The sequence below is a fragment of the Mchenga conophoros genome, linkage group LG8 (assembly GCF_057382185.1).
Source record: "Mchenga conophoros isolate Kocher_MC1m ecotype Shallow Benthic linkage group LG8, M_conophoros_male_GT1.1, whole genome shotgun sequence".
Taxonomy (NCBI): domain Eukaryota; kingdom Metazoa; phylum Chordata; class Actinopteri; order Cichliformes; family Cichlidae; genus Mchenga; species Mchenga conophoros.
The window spans coordinates 8,988,679-9,010,605 of record NC_140533.1 but is presented as its reverse complement, the minus strand read 5'-3'; the positions used below and the strand labels follow the sequence as shown (position 1 = coordinate 9,010,605).

The window sequence follows — 21,927 nt, the reverse complement described above, 5'->3', positions numbered from 1 at the left end:
TTGAAAAAGTGCCTTTGTTATTGTATAGAGCAGCGGTCCCCAACCTTTTTTGCGCCACGGACCGGTTTAATGTCTGACAGTATTTTCTCGGACCGGCCTTTAAGGTGTTGCAGATAAATACAACAAAATAAAATGATACGACCAAGACAAAAACTGGTATTTTGTAAACACAATAATGAAAGCAAAGTCACTGTGTAATTGTGTAACTTTATTAGCAGCGTCCTCCTGAAATGCGCCGCAACAGAGTAACATCAGTCGTGTCCAAATTCATGGGCTGCATCCTCCTGAGGACCCGGCCTTCGCGGTCTACGTAGGCCGGGTCCTCAGGAGGTCGGGTAGGCCGGAAGTAAACTGCTGTGAAATTGGACGGTCTAGCCTTCTGATTAGCGTCACTGCTGTGTCGGTGGAGTTTAATAAACTCGGCTGTCTGCTCCTTGCTATCTAAAATATAACAGGACACTGGCGTAAATTCTCGACCATTTCGCACTTCTGTTTAATCAGTTTTCTGTTTGACGTTTATTAATCGCCCGGGTGGGTTCCTCCTTGGTGTTCACACAGCTGAATAAAGTTTTATTTTATCTAATCTAATAACTTTAATCTCAGCCAAACCGATTTACTCGCGAACAAATAAAACACTGAAAAAAGCCAAACAATAACATTTTTAGGTTGTCTAAGTGACTTATTTATTACGTTTAACCTGAGTAGCGAAAGCCCGCGGTGATCTGAAACTAATGTGCCGGGAGTTGTGCCATTCTCGGCGGCTCTAGTGATCCTCGAGCTCTCGGCTAGCTATCGAGCTGGTGGGTAACAGACGTCTCCGAAAACATCGAAGCACTTTTGCAAATATGCGATATCTTGATAAACCGAGCAGATATTTGAAGTTCCCACCTGAAAATATGTTAAAAGTTTATTTTGTGACCCAGAAAGATTAATAAGAGTAATTTTAAAACTTAGTAGCGGCTGCGAACTGCAGTTTGGCCCACCATGAATTCTGGGATATGGTGGGCCACGAAGGACACATCCGTGAAGAGGACGCATTTGTCGGCTGCATTCGGAGAGTCAACGAATTTGGACAGCCTTCGGCGACCATCCTCCTCTCTGGTCGCTATGGTAACGCACAAAAACATGTCTTTCAAAATAAGACAACTACAAAACAAATATAGAGTGCATGAAAATATATAGAAAATGTATTCATAACACAAGGGAAAAGACCCAGGGAAACAGAGTTAACGATAAAAACCCTGAAAACCATCAATTTCACTCCTGAGCCTCAACTCTCGCTCGTGGACCGGGGGCTAGGGACCGCTGGTATAGAAAGCAGTGCACAGTGGGCTCATTGTGATCAGGGCAAAAAAACAAAACAAAGACTTTGTACCTTAAACCAAATGTTTATTTTTGTTGACAATGCTGACATTCATTTACATTAAATTTAAAAAAAAAGAAAAAAAAAAAAGAAGTACATTTTCCTTTCACTCTGTTGAAGATGTCATATGTTCAGGACCGCATGAAGTCCAGTTTTGAAACTATCCAAACACTGATTCCTGAAGCCCGTACGATTCATGGGTCACACATGGATCCGTTTCATGCTCACAGACAGTAAAGTGGCTCTACAGACAGCAGATGAAAGAATCTCCAGCATCAGAGAGAAATGTTTTTCTATCCCGATTTGACGATGACAGATGTTTGGTTTTTTTGCACAGGCTAATGAAAGAGCTCTGCTGTGTTTACACATTAAGTACTAATTGTACAGCAAAAATGAAGTGAGGGATCAAGCAAAAAACAAACAGGGTACTGTAACAGGACATGCAAATGGAGGTTTATACATTTAAGTGAGCCAAGACGAAAAACTTGGAATCAGTAAACCTGCTGATTATACAGTATGTGCTGTTTGAGATCGTCAGGACAGTGAAACAGAAACACTATTCTTCAAGTAGAAACGAGCAAAAGTACCCCCCCACACGCATCTAAAAACAAACGGCCAAATTCTTACAATGTAATATTCAAAAAGAAAGTCTAAGAATAAATTAGACATCAAAACTTACAAAACAATTAAAAAAAGGTGGTGCTTTTTATACAAAACATCTTAAACCAGCTTCACCTCATGCATGCAGCTGTTTGGTGTGCACACTTACTCTTTATCTCTACAGGAACACCTCAGTAAATGCACGAGAAGACAAAGTAAAAACAAAAAGTGAGATTGTAAACCATCTACTGTAAAATATTAAAAGCAGCCACTTAAAAACGCATGGAATAACAGCTACGATCATGCTGACATGTCTGTTTTGCTGCTTGAACTCAAGGCACTGAATGAATTAAAAGCCACAAAGAGAAGAGGAAAAAAAAAAAAAAGCCGAAGAAATGAAATCTTTTGGTCTTCTCTGTTCTGTCAATATCACTGTTATGAGTATCGTACGCAGTAACTGCAGGCTAACTACATATTTAACATTTACCGTGTTCTGCTAATCCTCCTAATTAGGGATCGGGAGGATCCCACAGGTTGAGGATATGTTTTCTGATCAGTGCTATAAATGGAAAACAAACATGGAATATTGTATTTACATCCCATTTATTTTTTTTATGTTAAATTGATTTTATTATCAAAATGTTAGGAGATAGAGGGGAAGGGGAAAAAAAAAAAAAAAAAAAAAAAAAAGGTTGCCGACCACGATCTTATTTCTCGATTGTCTCAAATTTGTGACCCCTGCACACTTGTTGGCTGTGTGTTGCTGGTCAGTAGGTGTGCTGTAGGAGCTAAACAGCAGGAGGTGAGACTAAAGCTGCAGGCAGACGATGCTTAACACGGCTGCTGTAGTCTCAGAGGCAGAAATAATCCCTCTGGGCTTGCGTTCAATCTGAGAAGCGCACCAAATCTTAATTTGAGGCTGAAAACAGACCAATAACTTACATCACTTACTCCACAAATGTACTTATTTATGCATCCAAGAAGTGCTGAGTTGCATTTTAATGTTAGCATCTGTTCAAGTAAGTGTTTTCTTATAAGCTACAGCGTGATGTTGGACTATCCGGTTGTTCAGTGATGACGCGATGAATCCTACTTCCGGGTCTAAAGTAGTCTGTGTTTAATATGGCTTTTGTGTTGTTAACATGTTTAATGTTATGTATTTTCTTCTATTTGATCTCAAAAAGCTCCTAAAACAGTCAGTGATCCCTGTTGTCCTCCCTCGGCTTTTATTACCACTAATCATTTATTTAAGCTCAGTTTTTAAAACCTTAGGATGTAACTACAGCCCAGCCTATGCAGCAGTATATGAATGACTAACCTCGTATTGTAGATGGATTATCTCAGTTGTTCTCCTGGCTGAAGTTTGGTCCTTTTACAGCATCCTGCCATGCGATTACATTTGTACCTGACCACCGAGAACACTCACGTTAACTTTTATCGAGTGGGAAAAAAGTTAGCTTGTTTATATTATGCTAATATAGCTGTGTCGCTAGCGGTCACCTAGCACATCATTATATACCAGCTAGCCCAACTTCAGTAACCCGACAAACGTCACTGCTGTTTAGTTTTCTGTCTTCATTTATGCTGGAAGTGATAGCAGAGCTGTACATTTTAATTTGTTTCCAAAACCCCGCAGTCAGGACATGCTATATTGTATTTAGATAGAAGCTAGCGAGCTAACTCCCTGCTAACTTCTAACTCCGTTAAATGTCATAAATTCATTTTCATGGATGCCTGGATGTTAAACTCAATTGTTACACCTGGTAGAGCAGAACGCTGATCATTTTATTAAAGATGAAAGACTTTAGACAGTTTTTCAACTCTCAGTAATGCCATAGTGATCGTTTGATATATGGACCTGCAGCGGAGTTTAGACCCAGACACGGCTAGTGATGTCAGACTGAACAACCGGATAGCAGACCTACTCTAAATTCTTATCTACATGCTTTAAAAACCTGCTGTTTTATAACTAATGTATAACCCTTTTGGTTTCACCCTAACATTCACTAAGTGCACCTCCTGAAATTTAATAAACACCAAATGTGAGTGGTGTATTTGCAGAGTGATGCCTAGAGCTATAAGGAAATTGGCCACAGTCTCGTGCATGAGTCCAAATGTGATCTGTGGTGTGGTTCTTGCATGTTCACAGCAGAGGTTGTTAAAAGTCACGTGGCTTTCTTTGACATTTTATTTTCAGTCATACACCTGCACTGCAGCAGATCTGCTTGCTGTGGGGCCTTTATTGGAACTAAAAACAGGATATGATCACTAATATTACAAAGCTGTGGTACACCAGACTCCTCCTTGCCCCCTTCCTCCTCCATGCCTGCTTTTTAAGCCTTTCCTGACTACACCAACGTCTCCAAGTCTGTTGAGGCCAAAGCAGGAACTGGATCCCAGCCATGGCAACAGACCGAAGCAACACTGCTGTTGTGCAAGGTGATGCAGGTATGCATCAGCACAAACAAGGGATATATGTATATACGCGCGCATGTGTGTGTGTCTGTGGGCAACAATGTAGAGCAGTTTGTGTTTTCACCAGTGCAGCGTGTGCACCTTTGTAATGTCCAGAAAGTGTAAAATTGTCCCCACAAGCACATTTTTGACCTACTTCAGTTACACAGTCCAAACCAAGAAGTGGCTATGCTAACACACAAACACACACCCTCCTGAATGACTGAGAGCAACAAATTAGTGGACTTTGAGTTGAGCTCGTGAAGATTTAATTACTTGAGTACGCTTGAAGTCATCTTTAAATAAGGCTGATATGGGTGATTTAACACACTTTTGCTCTGTGTGGTCCAGCAGCTGCTGGCAGGTTTTCTTCACAACCAAGGTGATTTTTTTTGTCATGAGAAAACCTCGTACCAAACTATGAAATACTGTCAGGACTTCAGCAGAGTCGATGGTCAAAGACTGGGCAACAATTGCATAAATCACCGGGATAGCTGCTTCATTGGGAAATAAAATGATGCAAATCCTGTGCAGCACAGATGGGACAGCTCCTCCCAGGTTAACCAAGACGAGGCCAATTCTCTCCTGTCATATTAAGAATCAGCACCTTGGTTCAGCCAGATCTAATATGGCTCTTTGGTCATGATTTACTAAGCTGCACTACTGCCTTTGGCAATATAACATCTGCACAGACACAACACATGAGCATGTCTGTAAATTAAGGTGATTTCACTTTTTTCTTTTTTTTAAGATGGTATTGCTCCATTGCGTTAACAGTGATATTAGACATTTTTGGATGTTTGCTAAAACTAACCAGCATTTTGTCAATGAAGTGGCAACAATGCTACGTATTGCGATGACTGTCCACGGACAAAAACACACAAATGCCATGTACAGAACATGACAAGCATAGGAAAAATAAATTCTCGTGATTTCTACATCCGGGACCCGTGGATTTGAAAAAGCTGCAAAATGAAAGACAAAACGACAAAACAAAAACAGACATTAGAGATTGGAAAAGTGCAGACATAAAATCTACAGTCACTGCAAACAATCTAAGCTATGGTTTTGGCTGCAATGATGGCAATGATGATGAATATGTTGAGCAACTGAGAATAAGTGACTTAACTATCACGCATAATGACTGGAAACAACAAAACAAACACAGCCATCTTCGCTACTTACTACATACGAGTGTGTGTTTTCTGCTTTGATATTTACTGAATTTTAAATTGTGCATTGTGCAAATGTTAATTACACATGTGTGTGACTTTACACTGACACTGTATATGTATGTGAACAGACTGGGAAGGACATCTGAAGACTATTGCTGCACTGAAAGGTCAGAGATATTCCATGTCACAGCATTGACAATGAGAGCCCATAGAGACGCAGCTCTCAATCGATACATGTGAGGCTGTGTGGGGAAAGTGACATTTCCAACCAAGCGCCAATTAGCAAAATTCATCACATTCTCTCACACACATGCATTTTATCGAAATCTGTTTTCCATTTAATCACAGTGACAAATAACTACATATAAAAGATGGTCTTGGTATCTTGATCACAGCTGTTTTTTTTCTCTGAACAAGAACTGGTCATATTTGTGTCAAATTACCAGCTAACCACTGTGATTGGTGATCGAGTGCTAACACAAACTAATAAATAACAATAACAATAACTATTATTATTATTATAATAATACTGGTTACTTTAAATGTTATACACAAAACATCAGTGCATGAATTAAAAAAAATACTGACACAGTGCTACACCAAATCCCAGGGGACTACCTTCGCGAGTTATCGTGTTCACAAGATTTTCAAAAAACTTGACCTCTGACCCTGACCTCACTGAGATTTGAACTCCTCTGACATATTTACTAGTATTCATTCGAAAAGTCTAAGTTATCGTGTTCACCCCATCAGCCTTTTTACAGTTAAGGGGTAAACTTGCAGATAAAGAGGAAATCGCTTCGTTCTTGTCGTTAGCTGCAGGGACACTACTGGCATGTTACTTTAAGAGCACATTTTGCATGCTGGTATAACAAGCATATCTGTAAATATAGGACCAATAGCAATTGTGCAATGGTGTAAATAACTTATAATTATCCTAAAAATATAATACAAGTTAACTGGTCCTGTGCTCATGTTGGTTATGAGCACAAGGCCTCCATCCTAGTCAAAGTAAGAGTTTATTTTTGTTGTTTATGGTCCAAATCATGATTAGCGATTATGCATGTGTTATATTTTGCCCATGTTTTTTAATGTGTTATAATCATTGCAACCTTACAGTTTTCAACCAGTAATCTAAATGCAACATTCACTTTGACCTAGAGCTGGGCGATATAAGATTTTTTCATATCACGATATGTTTTTTTCATTTCAGGCGATAACGATATCTATCACGATATAAGCCAAATAACTATATTTGTAAGATTTAAATGTGCCGTTGCTCACAAGTAAAATGTGAAATAATCAGCAGCTTGTTTTTATTTAAATATTTATTTCCCATAATAAGTTCAACAGGGTAGATGTACTTAAGGAACATGAGACTTTTTCAGATAAATAAAGGCAAATATTGCAAACTACAAAAGAAAGGCAGCCGCTAAAGCGTTTAAGTTTCAAAATAGAACAAACGAAACAGACTAAATTGTCAATTCCACTTAGAAACAAAATATTAATTCTAAAAATAAATCTTAGTTTGTTTTACAGAAGAACAGACAAAACTGACTAACTTTTGTCAATATCAAATAAACTGAGAACTAAAAGGAAATTCTCAATCTCTCCTTGTTGTATAGCTTAGCTTTTCAAACAGTTTTAACAGTTACTTTAGTCTGACAAAAGCCGAATGACGAATTAGCGCTTCCAGTCAGAGACTGAGGCTACGTCCACACGTACACGGGTATTTTTGAAAACGGAGATTTTCCGTTTTCGTTTTAAAAAATAATCCCGTCCACACATAAAGGCAGAAATGAAGGAAAACGCTGCTATGAACATGCCAAAGCAGCAGGTGGCGCTAGATTCCTAACCGTGCAGAAATGTTGGCCAATCAGAAGTCTAGAAGCCTCGGTGGGAAAAAGTAAACAAAGCTGGGGCATAGAAGCAGAACCGAGTCGTATGTGTGGAGGGACAGTAACTGTGTATATGTAAGCATTTAAACACTGCAGAGAGTAGAATTAACAGTAACAGTATTGTAGAAATTCATTTCACCGAAACAATAACGTGGCGCACAGTGTGACGTCAAAAAATGCGCACACCTTTGACGCTGCGTTTTCTCCGTTTTTCTAGTCCACACGTAAATACAAAAACGGAGTTTTCAAAAATCTTCGTTTTTAGTGACCAAAAACGCCGTTTACGTGTGGACGAAAGGTGCAAACGCATAGAAAAATCTGCGTTTTCAAAAATACCCGGGTACGTGTGGACGTAGCGCATGCACCAGTTTATTGTATTTCCAGACTTGCTTTCGGCACAATTTACAGTGCACGCTACTCTGTTTTTTGTCAGACTTGAAATAGCCGAAATACCTTCACACTACGGAACTTCTGTTGCTCTTCCGTTCGACAATCTCTCCGGCATTGGAACCATCATCTGTTTTCTCTTCGGTCATGCTCGGTTGATTTTTCTAGTCGGCACACTCATTTCCTCCATTACCCGGGCGGTACGGTGGCTGGCTGCTTCCCAAACAAATACACATGTGCGGCTTGGCACTTGTGCTGTACGTAACAAGTCACGTGACGTGACGCTGCGGCTGTGATTGGTTCGGCTCTGCGCTACGTAATTTGGATTGGCTGGTTTTTTTTTTTTGTTTTGTTTTTTTAAGAGGACAAGAGCGGCGAGGTCTATCGCGATAGTTTAATTTTTCTATCGAGAAAAGGTTATATCGCGATACATATCGTTATCGTTCTATCGCCCAGCTCTACTTTAACCAAATGCACAACTACATTTGGTCATTTTAACATGGGACTGACTCAATGAAGAAAGAGCTTCAGACTGAAACAGAAAGGCAACTGTAAGGCCATACTCAATGCTGTGCCATGAAACCTCTTCTATATTTCTCACAGACATCACAGACATATAGACACACACACACTAAAATCCACTACATCTACCCACTAGCACATCTTTTGCACAGTTCCTCACCCAGTCAGGCATCTCTTTGGAACAAAGAAACATGACTCCCTCATTCTCTAAGCCACTCATTTGGTGTGGTATCTCTCCCCCCCTCTTCCTCCTCCTCCTCCTTCGCCGCTTCCTCCTCCTGCATCTCTGTGGGCTTCATTCAGCATGAAGGAAGGAGGAGAAAATACAAAAGGGGAAAAGAAAAAAAAAAAAAAACGCGACAGAAAAATGACAAAAATGAGCACACGGATGAGTGTCAGTGAGTGGACAGTGAGAGGCTGAGAGGTAAAAAACAGACACAGATATATATTAATATATCCACATGAAGGAGGAAGAACCAATACAGTAATGATTGAGAACGGCAGGAATGAAAGGCAGAGCTGTGTGAATGATGGAGTGAATGTGTTTGTGAATGACATTTTGAGGGGAGTGACATTTGGAGCTTTGAGTGGAGAGGCGCAGGATCAAAGCACACTCATATCACCTTTAATGAGCTGAGAGACCTCTACTCTTTCACACATCGCGCAGCAAAGCAGAAATACACACATACGAACACAGCTAACACACAGCTTAGCAGCTTCTCCCCATAGTGTATTTTGAAATATACTTGTGTGTTCATGCAAAATATCGAGACTCACCTTGGTTTTGTGACTCTGCTCTGTTCCCAGCCCAGATCCGGCCGTGTGGAGCTCCTTTGATACGACGCACAGGAATTCAGCCTGATCCTCTGTTCCATAGCTGTACGACGAGCCGATGTTCACCATCTAGAAAGAAAGAGACGCAGATGCAGAGAGAAATACAGAGCAGAGAGGGACAGAGACAAAGACACACAGTGAGTATCATGGGGACTTCCAGCACAGGAGACAGAAAGTGGAGATCCCATACTACAGCTAAGGAAGGTTGCTTTTGCTCATGCATGGCTGGGGGACGGGGGAGGACGCAGCAGTAGATTCAAGCGCTGTGTACTTGTGGAAACAGCAAAACAACTGCGGGTCAGCTCTGCTGAAAAATATATGAAAATCATAGCTGTGCAGCATGCAGGGGAGCCAAGTGCTAAAGCAGAGGAGTGGGGGAGGGACACAGGGTCTGTGTGCGATTTTTAGCCTACAGTGTTGTAAAGGCTGGCCAGTTTAACGCCATGAAGTCTAGAAGTATTAAACATATTAACAGGTCGTCTTTGGAGATGTGGCCAATAACAGACTGACATTACAACAGACAAGAAGGCGTGTTTATTTGACAGAACTGGTTCTCCAAAATCAGTATCATAATTTTAAAACTATAAAAGTTTACGATTTCTTTAAGATTACAGGTTCTGGGACTAACTCACACGGACTCACTAGATTAAAGGGGCTGTTTAATGGCTCAGTCACGCTAGAGTACAAATTAAATGGCAACCTCCTTTCAAATAGGCGACAAAAAAGGTTGCCCAGTGACTGCATCAAATTCAGCGACCAAATGTAAGTAGGTGTGGGGACTAAGCGTTGTCTGGTCCCCATAGGCGTCTTTAAATAGTCGTGGTCCGACACGGACCGACTGCAATCGCGCTCAGATGTCTGCAAATAACTGCTGTGTAATTTATAAAAGGCAGACAGATTGCCAAAACATCGCAATCAGTCTGTCGGTCTGAACTGATGAGTGCAACTTAGTTCTGATGAGTCTATTTGCCAGACGGGGACTTAACTAAACTTGATGTAATTTGGTTATTCCTACATTAATGCGATGTTGCTGAGTGCCTGTCATCCTGCAGTTAAACTCTCGTCCTGGAGCAACTACGCTTCCATTTATGGAGGAACTTCTGAATTTCTTTTCTAATCTGTGTGGTTCTGGTTAGACTCTGAATGCAAGTAGTTACTATGAATTTCTATTTATTGTGGATTTCTGTATGCACAGCAATAGCTTTGCAGGAGTTGGACACAAATTTATGATTTCCACTGATTTGTCACAGTTATTTGCCATATTATCACAAACGGATGATACATAATTGCCAACTTCACCCTATTCAATCACAAATTCACAGCAGACTGATAGAAGGTTGACTTCGAAGGAAGTATTTGGAGACCTGGTCCCCAGCTTCCAAGCAACCATTTCAAACTCCACAAGATTGCCAGTTGATGGCACATGGATGTAATTATTTTGCATGTGCTGTTGTCTCCAACCACCGTTTTCTCTAGTGTCACTGTAACATTAGGCCAGCAAATCAAGAACTAGACTAAGGGCATAATCTAGGATTTAATGGAAAGTTCAGATTGGGAATGCAAACAGCAAGGCTCGGGTCAGGACCGAGGGGTTAGACCAAGGGTCACGGTTAAAGGGTCAGCAGCAGCGTGAGTCCAACCCACAGTCCAGAGCAGTCCGGTGCGGGGCTTTCTGCAGGTGCGCACGCTGACCTGCTCAAACTTCCAGCCGTCCGACATCGTGGAGACCATCTGAGTCAGCTCCTCCTCCTGGCACTGCAAAACTCGGTAGACATGCTTGGGGGGCACCTGCTAGTATAAAAGGATGAGAGAGGAAAGAGTTGACGATGCAGGAAATGAATGAAAAGGAAGGTACAACCATTTCCAGAGATACAAAAAGGGAAGTAAATACTGACACTGCTAGACTGAATTCTATGAATTTTCCAATAAGGTGCAGTCATTTCATATTGCATAACATTCAACGCTCTGGATTACCAAATCCTATTTGGGCAGTTTAAAAGCCAGCATCACTATTTTCATATTTCTGCACAATATTTAACCCTGCTAGGCAAACACGAGCAGTGAGTCCAGTAAAGAACAGTAGGATAAGGGGAGAGTGGGAGTATGTTCGAGAGGGCAGAAGGATTATATAAGAGTGAGTCCAACCATCCCGAGAAAAGCAAAGAAAGAAGAGAGAAGGCTGATGTACAGCAGCGGCCTCTTTATAGAAGCACCCGGGGGAACAAAATCATTAATAAAGGCTGAAGCACTGAAACGCTCAAACGTCTATATCCTATGACTCTAAACAATACTGCAATATTTAGCACAGGACATGTCAGAACAGCTAAATACAGTAAATATTATATGTTTCAAGAGTAATAATACAATCAACATAAATGTGATATACTGCGTTTTATAGTTGGAAGCTCAGTGATTCACTGTTGACAGGTTGTGCGTTTACCTGTGTGGCTTTGGAGTCTCTCTCTACGATCCTCTCTTTAATCAGTTTGATGAGCGGGGTGATGTTGTAAAATTCGGCCTCCTCCAGGACACCTGGTCACAGAAGAAACACTCAACTCAGCTGCTGTGTGACACTGTAGTGCAACATTTCCACGCCAGATGACCTCAGCTGCACCCTAATCATGTTGCAAACCAGTCCAAGTAAACAGAATATTCTTTAAATATTATTGTTTAATATTCAGCTAAACATCATTCATATTTCAACCACTGTATACTCCTTTAAGCTAACAATTTTTAATTCTACTTTTGTCCTTTATAGAACATATATTTAACCACATCACTCTACTATTGATTATTAGTCCTGGCCATCTGTTAACCATTACTGTCAACCGTTTCTTAATTATTCATTAACTGATTTTAGCTACCTCAGTAGAAGACTTATACATTCTTCAGACATACCAAATCTTCATATAAAGTGCACAAATTCAATTAAAAACACAAAAGCAAAAGAAAGGCATCAGGGAAAGATTGCATCATACTGCAACAAACGTGCTAGTATTATTCTCATTTCTACTGGCAAGCAAATAAGACAATCATGCAGACCTTCTTCAGCGAGCTCCTTGTTGTAGACCAGTTTGCCATGCCGCAAGTAGTTGAGGATGGGGCCAAAGTAGGTAGGATCCCTATCAATTACATAAGCTCCAGTCTCATCCTGTTACAGAAAAGAGTCAGAGACAGACAGAGGACAGTCCATTATATCATTACTGCATTTTTACAGCCTTCATAACACATTTCCTCATGTTATGAAGTGTGGAGTTTTTATTTTGCATTTGTGCATGTGATTCTATCTGAAGCAATGTAGATGGTGACATGTTGCTCAAGAACTGTCTGCAGTCACTCTTGTTTGTTGCTTGTGTTTTACTACTGTTCACGCTTGTGCTACTTTCTTTATTCACCTCTTCTCTTGGTTTCACTTCGTGTGTGCGTGTCTGTTCCACTGTGCGCTCCACACTGTGTGGACTGAACTCAGATTTACTCTGGTAACAACAGCTGTTTTTACATGGGAACAAAACAAAACAAAAAAAAAAAACCTACTGGTTACTGAAAGTCAGCGTAAACTGTGTGCTCATGTGTGTCAACAGCCTACTTCACTTGCATCTCCAGGCTACATGTGACAAGCTTGCCTGGTTGTTATGTCATGACTCCTATCCCTACACATATACGCTCATCCTGCCTGTGCTCTTCTCCATAATGAATGCTTGAAGCACATCGCCCTTTAGAGTCGAGTTCATAAAAGAGCCACTGCTGGAGGAGTTCAAAAACATGCCAATAGGAGATACAGGCAAAGGCATATAAATTAAGGGGAAAAGGGGCGGGACTTGTTGGAAATTATATGATTTTCAAATGCCGAATTCCTCAGCCCAAAAAACAAACCATTATCTCTTGATAAGAGAGAGTACATCAGAGTTAGCTTTTCTACAGATTTAACCATATACCAGCATTTGGCTGGTGCTATATACAGAGCTATTCTGCGTCTCCATATATAGACTGAAAGGACAGTTAATGCAGTAAGTCAATGAGCAGGAAGATATCCAGCTAGATAATGAGAACATGCTCCAGTCACATGACTGATTCTTTTTCTGACTGCCTGCTCAAGCAGTAACAATCTTGGCCTGTAGCAGCATCTTGTGCAGATGGATGTTAGCACTTTTATTTGCGTGTTCTGCATGCACATGCACAACACAGCCCACTATAAGAGTAAGTTATATGGTCAGCAATATTGTTGCTTCTGCTACTACTACAAACAAAAAACCCTCAGAAACAGCAGCACTGCTGGTTAAGCTCTAGCTCTGTTATAGTAGCATTTGCTGAAAACGGAGAGTGAGGAGTGTAAACACCAGTGTACTCCTCAGAGCACTCTGTAGGATGGAAGGAGGTGGGGATGGATTAGATGAAAAACAGGGGGGGGGTAGGAGGACAACAAAAGATCAGTAGAGGACAAAAGATTTAAAAAAAAAAAATGCTATGAGAAAAACAAACAAACAAGAAAAATACCCTGGTTTGGAAATAGGAGGTAAAGGAAATTTCTTTGTATTAAAGAAGGTTCAAAGAAACAGGTGGACACTGTCACAGACATGGATGAATAAGACATATGGGTTTTACACATTTGTGTATGTGAGCAAGAAAGCAGAGATCAGAGTTGAAGACCAAGAGGCACCGTGTATAAACTGAGTGCATGTTAGGAGAGTATGCGTTTGTACTGAAAAACAGTGATTAGAGCGTGAAAAAGCTGAGACTGCAGCTCCGGGCATAAACATAGGTACATACAGACACACTCGACATCCTAAATGAGCAGAGCTGCAGTGGAGGACAAACTGACGCCTCATCGACGTGACTTGACTTGACAGTGTGGCCATAACAACACGAGGGGAAAGCTTTCTGAATTGTGTCACAGCCATCACTTGAGTCTTGCTGTCTTTCTCCATCTGCTATTGGTTGATTTTTAGTATTATTACTCTTACTATACAGGTGATCTCTCTCTATCTACTGACTGGATGCCAAACTAAAGCACCAGCACCTCAGAGAAAACCAAATTAGCACATTTCCCTTTGCACTTCATTTACAACCAAAAACGTTGTGTACATAAGAACCAAACAAGCAAAATAAATCCAGTCATGACTATCAGTCCATGCTAATGTAAATTACACTGAATTGCCTGGGTGCGCTATTTTTCATTGGCGGAGCAAAACAGGCATTTTAGTTTAGCTTTCAGACATTTGATCCTTATGTCTTAAGCGTTTATAGCAATTGTTTATTACAGTTGCATAACGCATTATGAAAAACTAGAATGAGTTTCTCTTTACTTCACCTCATGTTCTGCTCCACTCTGTGTGTATTAGTTTCACCATGTTACACACAATGAAACAGTAAGCAGAGGATCACAGCAGAAACAATAGCAGGGACTCTCACACTGAGCTAAAATGAGTATGAATAAAGTACAGAAATAACAAAATTTTAAAAATGGCCTTTTTTATGAGAGGTCACTTTCTCAGTTTCATTATTGTGGGAAGTCCAACAGACTCAAAGGGAGGGAATCAACAGTTATGACATTTAGGTACTCATTAGTTGATGAGTTAATGGTTTACACAACATTTGTTCAGGGAAATAGGATGCGACTCTATAACACTTCCCTGTAGTGGTAAGGACGTCCAGTAGCCCATCGCCTATAATCTAACAAAACCCCATTCACCTTTTAAAACATGCGCACAACAATTACCTCCTAACTAGGGATGGGTACCGGTATTGGTTCTGACATAAACGGTAGGTACGTACATTCTTTTAGAGTTACAGATTAAAAACGCCCAAATGCGAAGCGGTCAAAAGTCTGGCTGTACTTCACATCAAAAGATGCAAACTCAGCAGCCTGCAACAAGTGCTTTAAGGTGATACTGTGCAAAGGAGGTAACACCTCGAATCTGATGAAACACCTGGCGACGCATAGTGTTTTTTTAAAGCCAAGAAATACACCGTATTTGACAGCTTGCTGCAAGACCGAGCACATACTGCGGGTGTGGTGCCTGTTATCGGACCCGGAGTTAGCAACATCCCCCAAGAGCCCGAAGAGGAGAGTCCTGGCCCCTAGCCCTGCCAGTGTAGCAGAAATGATGACGGATGATGATGGCAGCAGCCGTTCTTCTCTGCGTGAGTAGCTTAATGTTGTTCGTGTGTAATTTACGTTGAGTAAATGGTAAATGGCCTGTATTTGTATAGCGCTTTTCTAGTCCCTAAGGACCTCAAAGCGCTTTACATATCCAGTCATCCACCCATTCACACACTGGTGACGGCAAGCTACATTGTAGCCACAGCCACCCTGGGGCGCACTGACAGAGGCGAGGCTGCCGGACACTGGCGCCACCGGGCCCTCTGACCACCACCAGTAGGCAACGGGTGAAGTGTCTTGCCCAAGGACACAACGACCGAGACTGTCCAAGCCGGGGCTTGAACCGGCAACCTTCCGATTGCAAGGCGAACTCCCAACTCTTGAGCCACGATCGCCACAGGCTAAACACGTTATTAAAATAATGCACGTAAGGTGAACTAGCAAACACGGTCGTAGTTACATGCGGCTGTCTTCTTGTTTGATAGAGTGATACCATATAAGCTCTATAGCTGCAGAAAAGGCTAGCATTGTTATCTTTTTACAAAAAACCCCAGCTAAACATGAGAGGTTTTTGGACAAAGTTTGTGTTCTCCATTCTTTAAGCATTGGTTCAGCACCATTTAAGCACCGGCACCATTTCAAAAGTACCGGGTTGGCACCGGTATCGGATAAAATCTAAACGATACCCATCCCTACTCCTACCTGTATCTCAGTGTTAAAAATACTGAAAGGTTTATTTTTCCAAAAAGTTGTGACCTAATGCATTTTTCAGGTATGCCAGGCTATCAGTGCATCTCAGTATATGCTAGCATACAGAGTCTCACAGCAAGTCCAGTTTCTTTTTCTACACTGTACTCCTTGTATTGCTGCTATAATATCTGTGCAGTTGAAACTATTAAGTATTACTAAGTATTATTAATACTATTAGTAATCCTCAGTCTTGGTGAAAATAAGAGATAACACATTCATTTTTAGCCTGTCTATGAAATTCTGATATGAATGGGGGCAGGAGTTGTGATAAAACTCTAGAAATAAGGGTGATTTCTAATTACGGATCAGCCTAATATATGGTCTGTGGGATCAAAGATGGCCTAGCTAAACTACTGACTTCTCAAGTGCCAGTGACACTTTTCGTGTGGGAGGCATAAAATAAGCTTGGTCGCATGTGCCTTTTTTTTGCAAACTTTCCCAAACACCAACTACACATTTGTAAGCATGTAAAACACTGCCCCATCCTATAGCTCTGACTTATTTTACCTGTATATGTATCAATCTAATTATACAAATAAGTTTAAGGAAACAGGAATAGCAAAGAAAGTTGTGAAATCCTGCCATGGGATATGGTTAAAACACCCACCAACCTCTTACTGTGTTCTCAGCCTTCAATTTGTGCATTTTCAAATTTACAAGTTTAAACAACTCTGAAGCAAAAACCTTGCCTCTAGCATTTTTGGAGGCTGTGTTGACACTGTGGGATGAGATGGGTTTTGTGGACAATTAATAAAGTTAAAAACTTAATTAACAAAAAATTTCATGCGTACGTGCAAATAATCCCTAAACCACAGAACCTGGCTGTGTTGTTATGGCCCACAACCAGTCATCCATGGTGTAATTGGCTTGGGATGGTGCGAGATCATCCACACGGATAAAGGAGGGGAGCCCTGGGTTTGGTTGGGTGAGGAGGTAGAGCATTTTAAGTGCCAGTAATCTCATTAAAACAGTCGCACGGAGACAGATTGTAAGCGTCTATGTGGAGGTTTAAAAAAAAAAAAAAAAAAGACAGACAGGAGCTCCTAAGTGCAGACATGCAAACGTCTGAGAGGGAGGGGTGGGAGGATTGTCCAGCACCTAAAAATCAGCTCCTCTCTTGAGCAAAAGAAACACAGGCTGAAGTGCTTTTAACTGATTTGGATTTACAATGTTCTGTGTGGTAACTAACTCGAGGGGTGGCTCGTTTCAGCTTGATGTTGGCCAGTTAACAAAGTATGCTGACACACACACAAAAAATGGTGAGGCAGCGCTTGAAGGATAGCCTGTGTTGCTCCAAACTGTAGAAGTGTGATATTTGCAGTCAGCTGATGAGATGATGTGACCTAGTTTTAGCAGGCAGTGTCTGTTTGTTTGGTCTCCAATATCAACTTTCACGTCTTAAGAAGTTTGACAAGCTGAGAGGAACAAAGCGCACTCACTGTTAAACACTTCCTTTAAAAAGAAAGACGCAGATTTTGTTTTAGAGGAGGCTAAATTGAGCCAGATATTTTCAGACCAACTGTGCATCAAATCTGCTCCCTCTTTCATGTAGTTAGCTGTTAAGATCAGTGCATTACTGATTCACAAGGTCCGTCAATTTGTCCCGCATTTATTTCTGGGAATAATAGCACAAATAATTACTGGTTACTCAAACTCTTTTTTTATTTTTAGGCTACTAGAGTTGAGCCCTTAATCTTCCAGGAATTACAGTTTCTTTCCGGACTTTGAAAATGAAGAGTTCCTGGGTATAAAACAAAAACATTTCTTGTTATCACTGCAGTATTAACTTACATAATGGATTAAGTAAACAAGGACTCAGGACAGACAACAGATGATACGTTTCTCGGATCTGGCAAAGCCTTTATAATACCCCGAAACACATCTCTCTGTGAAGTCCATCTATAGAGCAGTATGTTTTGCTGTATAAACATTAAACAATGACTCAGATCGTTACGCCACCGCGCTCCTCTTGCTCCCAACTCCCAGTTGAGGATTCAGAGTCTCACTGACAGCTCAGTTCCTGTTTTTGAGCTGCTAGCAAATGGGTAGTAATCAGAAGAAAAAGAAGTTTACTTAAGTATTCTTCTCCGTGGTTTGAGATTCAAGAGTTTGTGATACAATGCATAAATTAAAGGGCACGAGCAAAAAAAAAAAAAAAAAAAAAAAAAAAAAAAAAAAAAGCATGAATGTAAAACAAAGTGAGTCAACTACCAAGAGCGAGAATGCAGAGAGGACAAGAAAATAATACAGGGAGGTAGAAAATAATGAGGAGGAAGGAGAGTGTTGGTGTGCGTCTGAATATTTGTGAGACACAGAAAGAGAGATTACATGTGTGTCATCAGGCAGCGCAGAGAAACCTCCTGTCAGGTCACAGCTGAAGGTCACACAGGAATATTCTTTCCATAGCACCCAGAGGTGCAGCAGGGGAACAGTCATCACTGCTGCGCACCACAATCCCACTCAATCCTCTGCGATTGTTATTTCTGGATCTGTCGCATATTCAGTTTGTAACCTGCTTCAGTGACTGCACATGTAATAATAATAACAGCATAAGCGATGTGGCAAATCATCAAGCCACATCTTGATCTTAAAGGGAGGCTCGATTCTAATCCTAAGCATGACTTGATGCAGTTTTCCCCGCTGGTTTAGTATTTGTGTCACAGTTTGGGACTGGGGTGAATACCACATGTAGTCGTACACTATGAGCAGCCACTAAAGATTCAAACACCAGCCTAAAATTCCCCTGCTCTCCCGCATTTCCCGTTTTTCCTGTAACAGTCACAAAAAAAGAAAAGAGGAAAAAAAAATCTTAAAATAAACCTTTCTAAAGGTCAGGAATTGACTGGCAGGTGCACAATGTTCTCAACTGAAACATGACATGTACTTTTAGAAGGGTGAATTTCTTTCTATTTTGGTCCACTGCTGTTCCTGACTAAAAAGTCAATTCAGTCGGGACCACTATAATCAAAAGGAGATCGCCACTTCCAGCTGCAGTAATTTGTATTTGATAGCATGGCTCTGCCCTTCCGCCATGTGCATACATGGAAAGCTGGAGGCAAGAAGAGCAGCAAGACCTCAGCACAGAGCTGGCAAAACCCCGCTAAATACACATTTAGTCTGATAGGGCATGAAAGGAGAAGCTGGGCAGAAGGCAGATTGCATAATGGCTTGCAGGTGCCCCACAGCTGCAAGGGGGGTTAAAACCAGTTAGGCCCCATTCACATAGGCTTAGATACCAGTTGGCGATCCCCGGTTACGGTCTGGTATACTAGGTTACTGAGCGAAAATTCCCCAGCTGGTTGATGAATGGTTGCTCACAGCAGCTACTCAGTGGTTAATTAGCGAGGGTCTGCAGACAAATCAGCAACTTCCATAAAAACTATCAGCAATTGTAGCAATCTGCTATCACCCAAAAGAGCCGCAAGGAGGGTTTTTTTGATGAATCAAAACTAAGCACAAAGTCAGCAATGACCCTTAATGACTAATCTAAGAATATATTAAAATATATATTTTTAGCCCCAGGATTGTTGTAATTTGTCTGAAATTGTATGTATTGGTTCACAAAATAAATAAAATTTCAAGGAGTGCTACAACAAATTATTGATTTACAGATTGACCTACACAATTAAACATCAAATCATTTAAAAAGTGAGAAAGAACCTATGCAGTTTCCTATAGTCTATGGCGATGTGGTGACAAGAAAAACCAAACAAACGCTTATCCATCTGTCAGCCGATTAACTGAATATTTGCAACCCTACTTTTAAATTGCTAATTTGAATAACTAATTAATATCTCTGGAGTGCTCTGCTGGCCCATGAGTTTAACACATTCACCATGTAATTGTATCATCACAGGTTTGTGTTCAGTCAAGGTCTTTTATTAATCGTTACCACCTGCTTCATTTCCTGCCAGCTCTCTGCTGTGCTACCTAATGTACTGTAGTATAAAATTACACACCACTGATCAGACAACTCCTCACCCCCTCCTATTTTCTCCAGAAAAGCTGAAATTTTGGCAACATGGAGGTATTCACCTGCCTGCAGCATTGTATCAGTTTACAGTGGGCTGTGGTTCACGAGGAGGACCTCCTCCCCCCCACCCTTTGTCATACTCATGCATATCAAAGTCCATGCAGCATAATAGAAATCTGCATCATTCATGAGTCTTTCAAGTCCTTTCAGTCTACATGTGACAGCCAGACTCTCCCTCTCTCTTACCCTCCCCATAAGATGCCAGCTGTACAGCTACCAACTGTGTGGCTCCCTGCAGAAGAGGAGGCACGTGTTCATCCATCTGACCCAAGCAACATTCACATGAAGAAAAGCAGGAGAGTGGAAGTGCTTCAGACTGCACGTATATCTCCTGGTTAGTGGGCTGCTCCATGCCTATTTGGAGCTGCAGGAGTGGATTTCCGGGAGAGGACAGATGCAAGTTTTAGGGAAATCAGTACTCATGTTGGAGTGATATCATGGGATACAATTCCGTACTTTATGGAAACAGATGCACACGCATTTTATAGAAAATAATCGCCATTTTAGACCAAAGCAGTAAGCCTGTTAAGATAAATCGAACCAATCGTGTGTTAACAGATGCCTCAACGATCTAAGCTGTTGTTAACTTCAAGCCGCTGCAGATAGCAGGAGTGTTATCAAGAGATCAAAAACCGCACCAGTGTCTCTGTTCTTAACAAATACAATTGCGTGCCACAACACGAATGGTGTGCAACGTCTATTGTAATGTACTGTCACCACATTCGTTTTCATAGAAATCTGATATATGGCACAATGTCACTTGCCAGTACCCAGAATAATAGCGTCTGAGACAAAGTAACTATCAAACTTAAATGCTCACAGGACGTTGAAACCATCACAAAGAAAATAAGCGGAGGAGGTGCAGTCCCAGCTCACCCGCTGCTGTGACAAAATAATAGTTGTGTTTCGCCCGGAGCGAAGCACCGTTCAGCGGGGGTTAAAGCGTCCTGGCGGGGCTTACCGTGTCCGAATGCAGGTCCTGCTGCTGGCAGAGCCGGTACAGGAACGAAGTTTGCTCCTTGAGGAGCGTCTGCCGCGTCGTGAGGAACACCGTGCCGCCAACGTTGAGGCGAACCCACTTCCCGTTGTTCCCCCCGTTAGGGTTGATAACCGAGCCGTTACTGATGCTCTGCGACGCCGTCCCGCCGGATTCTGTCGAGCTGGCGGTGGCAGAGGTCGCGCTCTCTCCCGCCTCGCTGTCTTTGTTGTTATTGTTGTTGTTGTTATTGTTGTTGCTGTTGTGGTGGTGGCAGCCGTGGTGTGTCGACAGTGCAGCGGCGTCCGCCGGTTCCCGCTGGTCCTCTGCCGTCGTTGCCATTTAGGAAAAAAAGCAGTTGGACACAGACCAGATACGAGCGCGGTGGACCCCGGACTGTTGCCTCGGCTTTTTCTCTCAGCTATCCAACCGAGCATGCTCCGCCCCCAGAGTGCCCACTCAAAGCAAGCTGGTTAAGTTACAGGAAGTTAACCACACTATGTCCCAGAGACACTTTCAAAGTAAAAGCTGTAATGGCCGCTACAGAAGAAAATATTTTCTAATCAAGTTTTAAAAATGTTACATTTTATCGAGGCAAAAAACAAAACAAAAAAAAAAACTGTCTACGCTGTCTAGGTTTATACTTCGCTTTTGTCATCTTACAATAATGAGTGATGAATTTAACCTTCCCTTAGTCTGGTGGTAAAAACACATTAGGAACTGACAAGTAGGTAAGAGTAGTTGAGAAATCCTATTTGTTATGCAGTCAAATGTTACTTAAAATTGTTACTTGAGTTTATTCATTTTCCCATAGGTACTATACATGGCAGTCAAA

At 41.4% G+C, this 21,927-nt stretch overlaps 1 protein-coding gene across 5 annotated transcripts; it reads right to left on the bottom strand.

The window, feature by feature from the left end:
- Positions 1-1,368: 1,368 nt before the first annotated feature.
- kctd17 (potassium channel tetramerization domain containing 17) lies at positions 1,369-21,907 on the bottom strand. Of its 5 annotated transcripts, none has more exons than XM_085283868.1 (7): positions 21,078-21,907; positions 12,276-12,384; positions 11,674-11,765; positions 10,878-11,024; positions 9,177-9,302; positions 8,560-8,692; positions 1,369-5,382 (listed from the first exon to the last, which is right to left on the bottom strand). In XM_085283868.1, exons 1-6 carry the CDS (start codon positions 21,432-21,434, stop codon positions 8,600-8,602), a joined length of 924 nt encoding a protein of 307 aa, XP_085139994.1. In that variant the 5' UTR covers positions 21,435-21,907; the 3' UTR covers positions 1,369-5,382; positions 8,560-8,599. The 5 variants fall into 5 exon arrangements, with proteins under 5 accessions (XP_085139994.1, XP_085139996.1, XP_085139995.1 ...); XM_085283870.1 differs by having other exon boundaries at positions 10,926-11,021; positions 21,078-21,842; XM_085283869.1 differs by having other exon boundaries at positions 10,926-11,024; positions 21,078-21,833.
- Positions 21,908-21,927: the final 20 nt, after the last annotated feature.

What these genes read in the sequence shown, in the direction of transcription:
- kctd17 (XM_085283868.1), bottom strand. Translation starts at nt 21,434, where the DNA reads ATGGCAACGACGGCAGAGGACCAGCGGGAACCGGCGGACGCCGCTGCA. An exon ending in GCACCGGACTGCTCTGGACT is followed by an intron (nt 9,303 to 10,877) that starts GTGGGTTGGACT and finishes CTTTCTTTCTAG; the next exon opens with ATGGTGAACATCGGCTCGTC. An exon ending in AGCAGAGTCACAAAACCAAG is followed by an intron (nt 8,693 to 9,176) that starts GTGAGTCTCGAT and finishes TGCTGAATGAAG; the next exon opens with CCCACAGAGATGCAGGAGGA.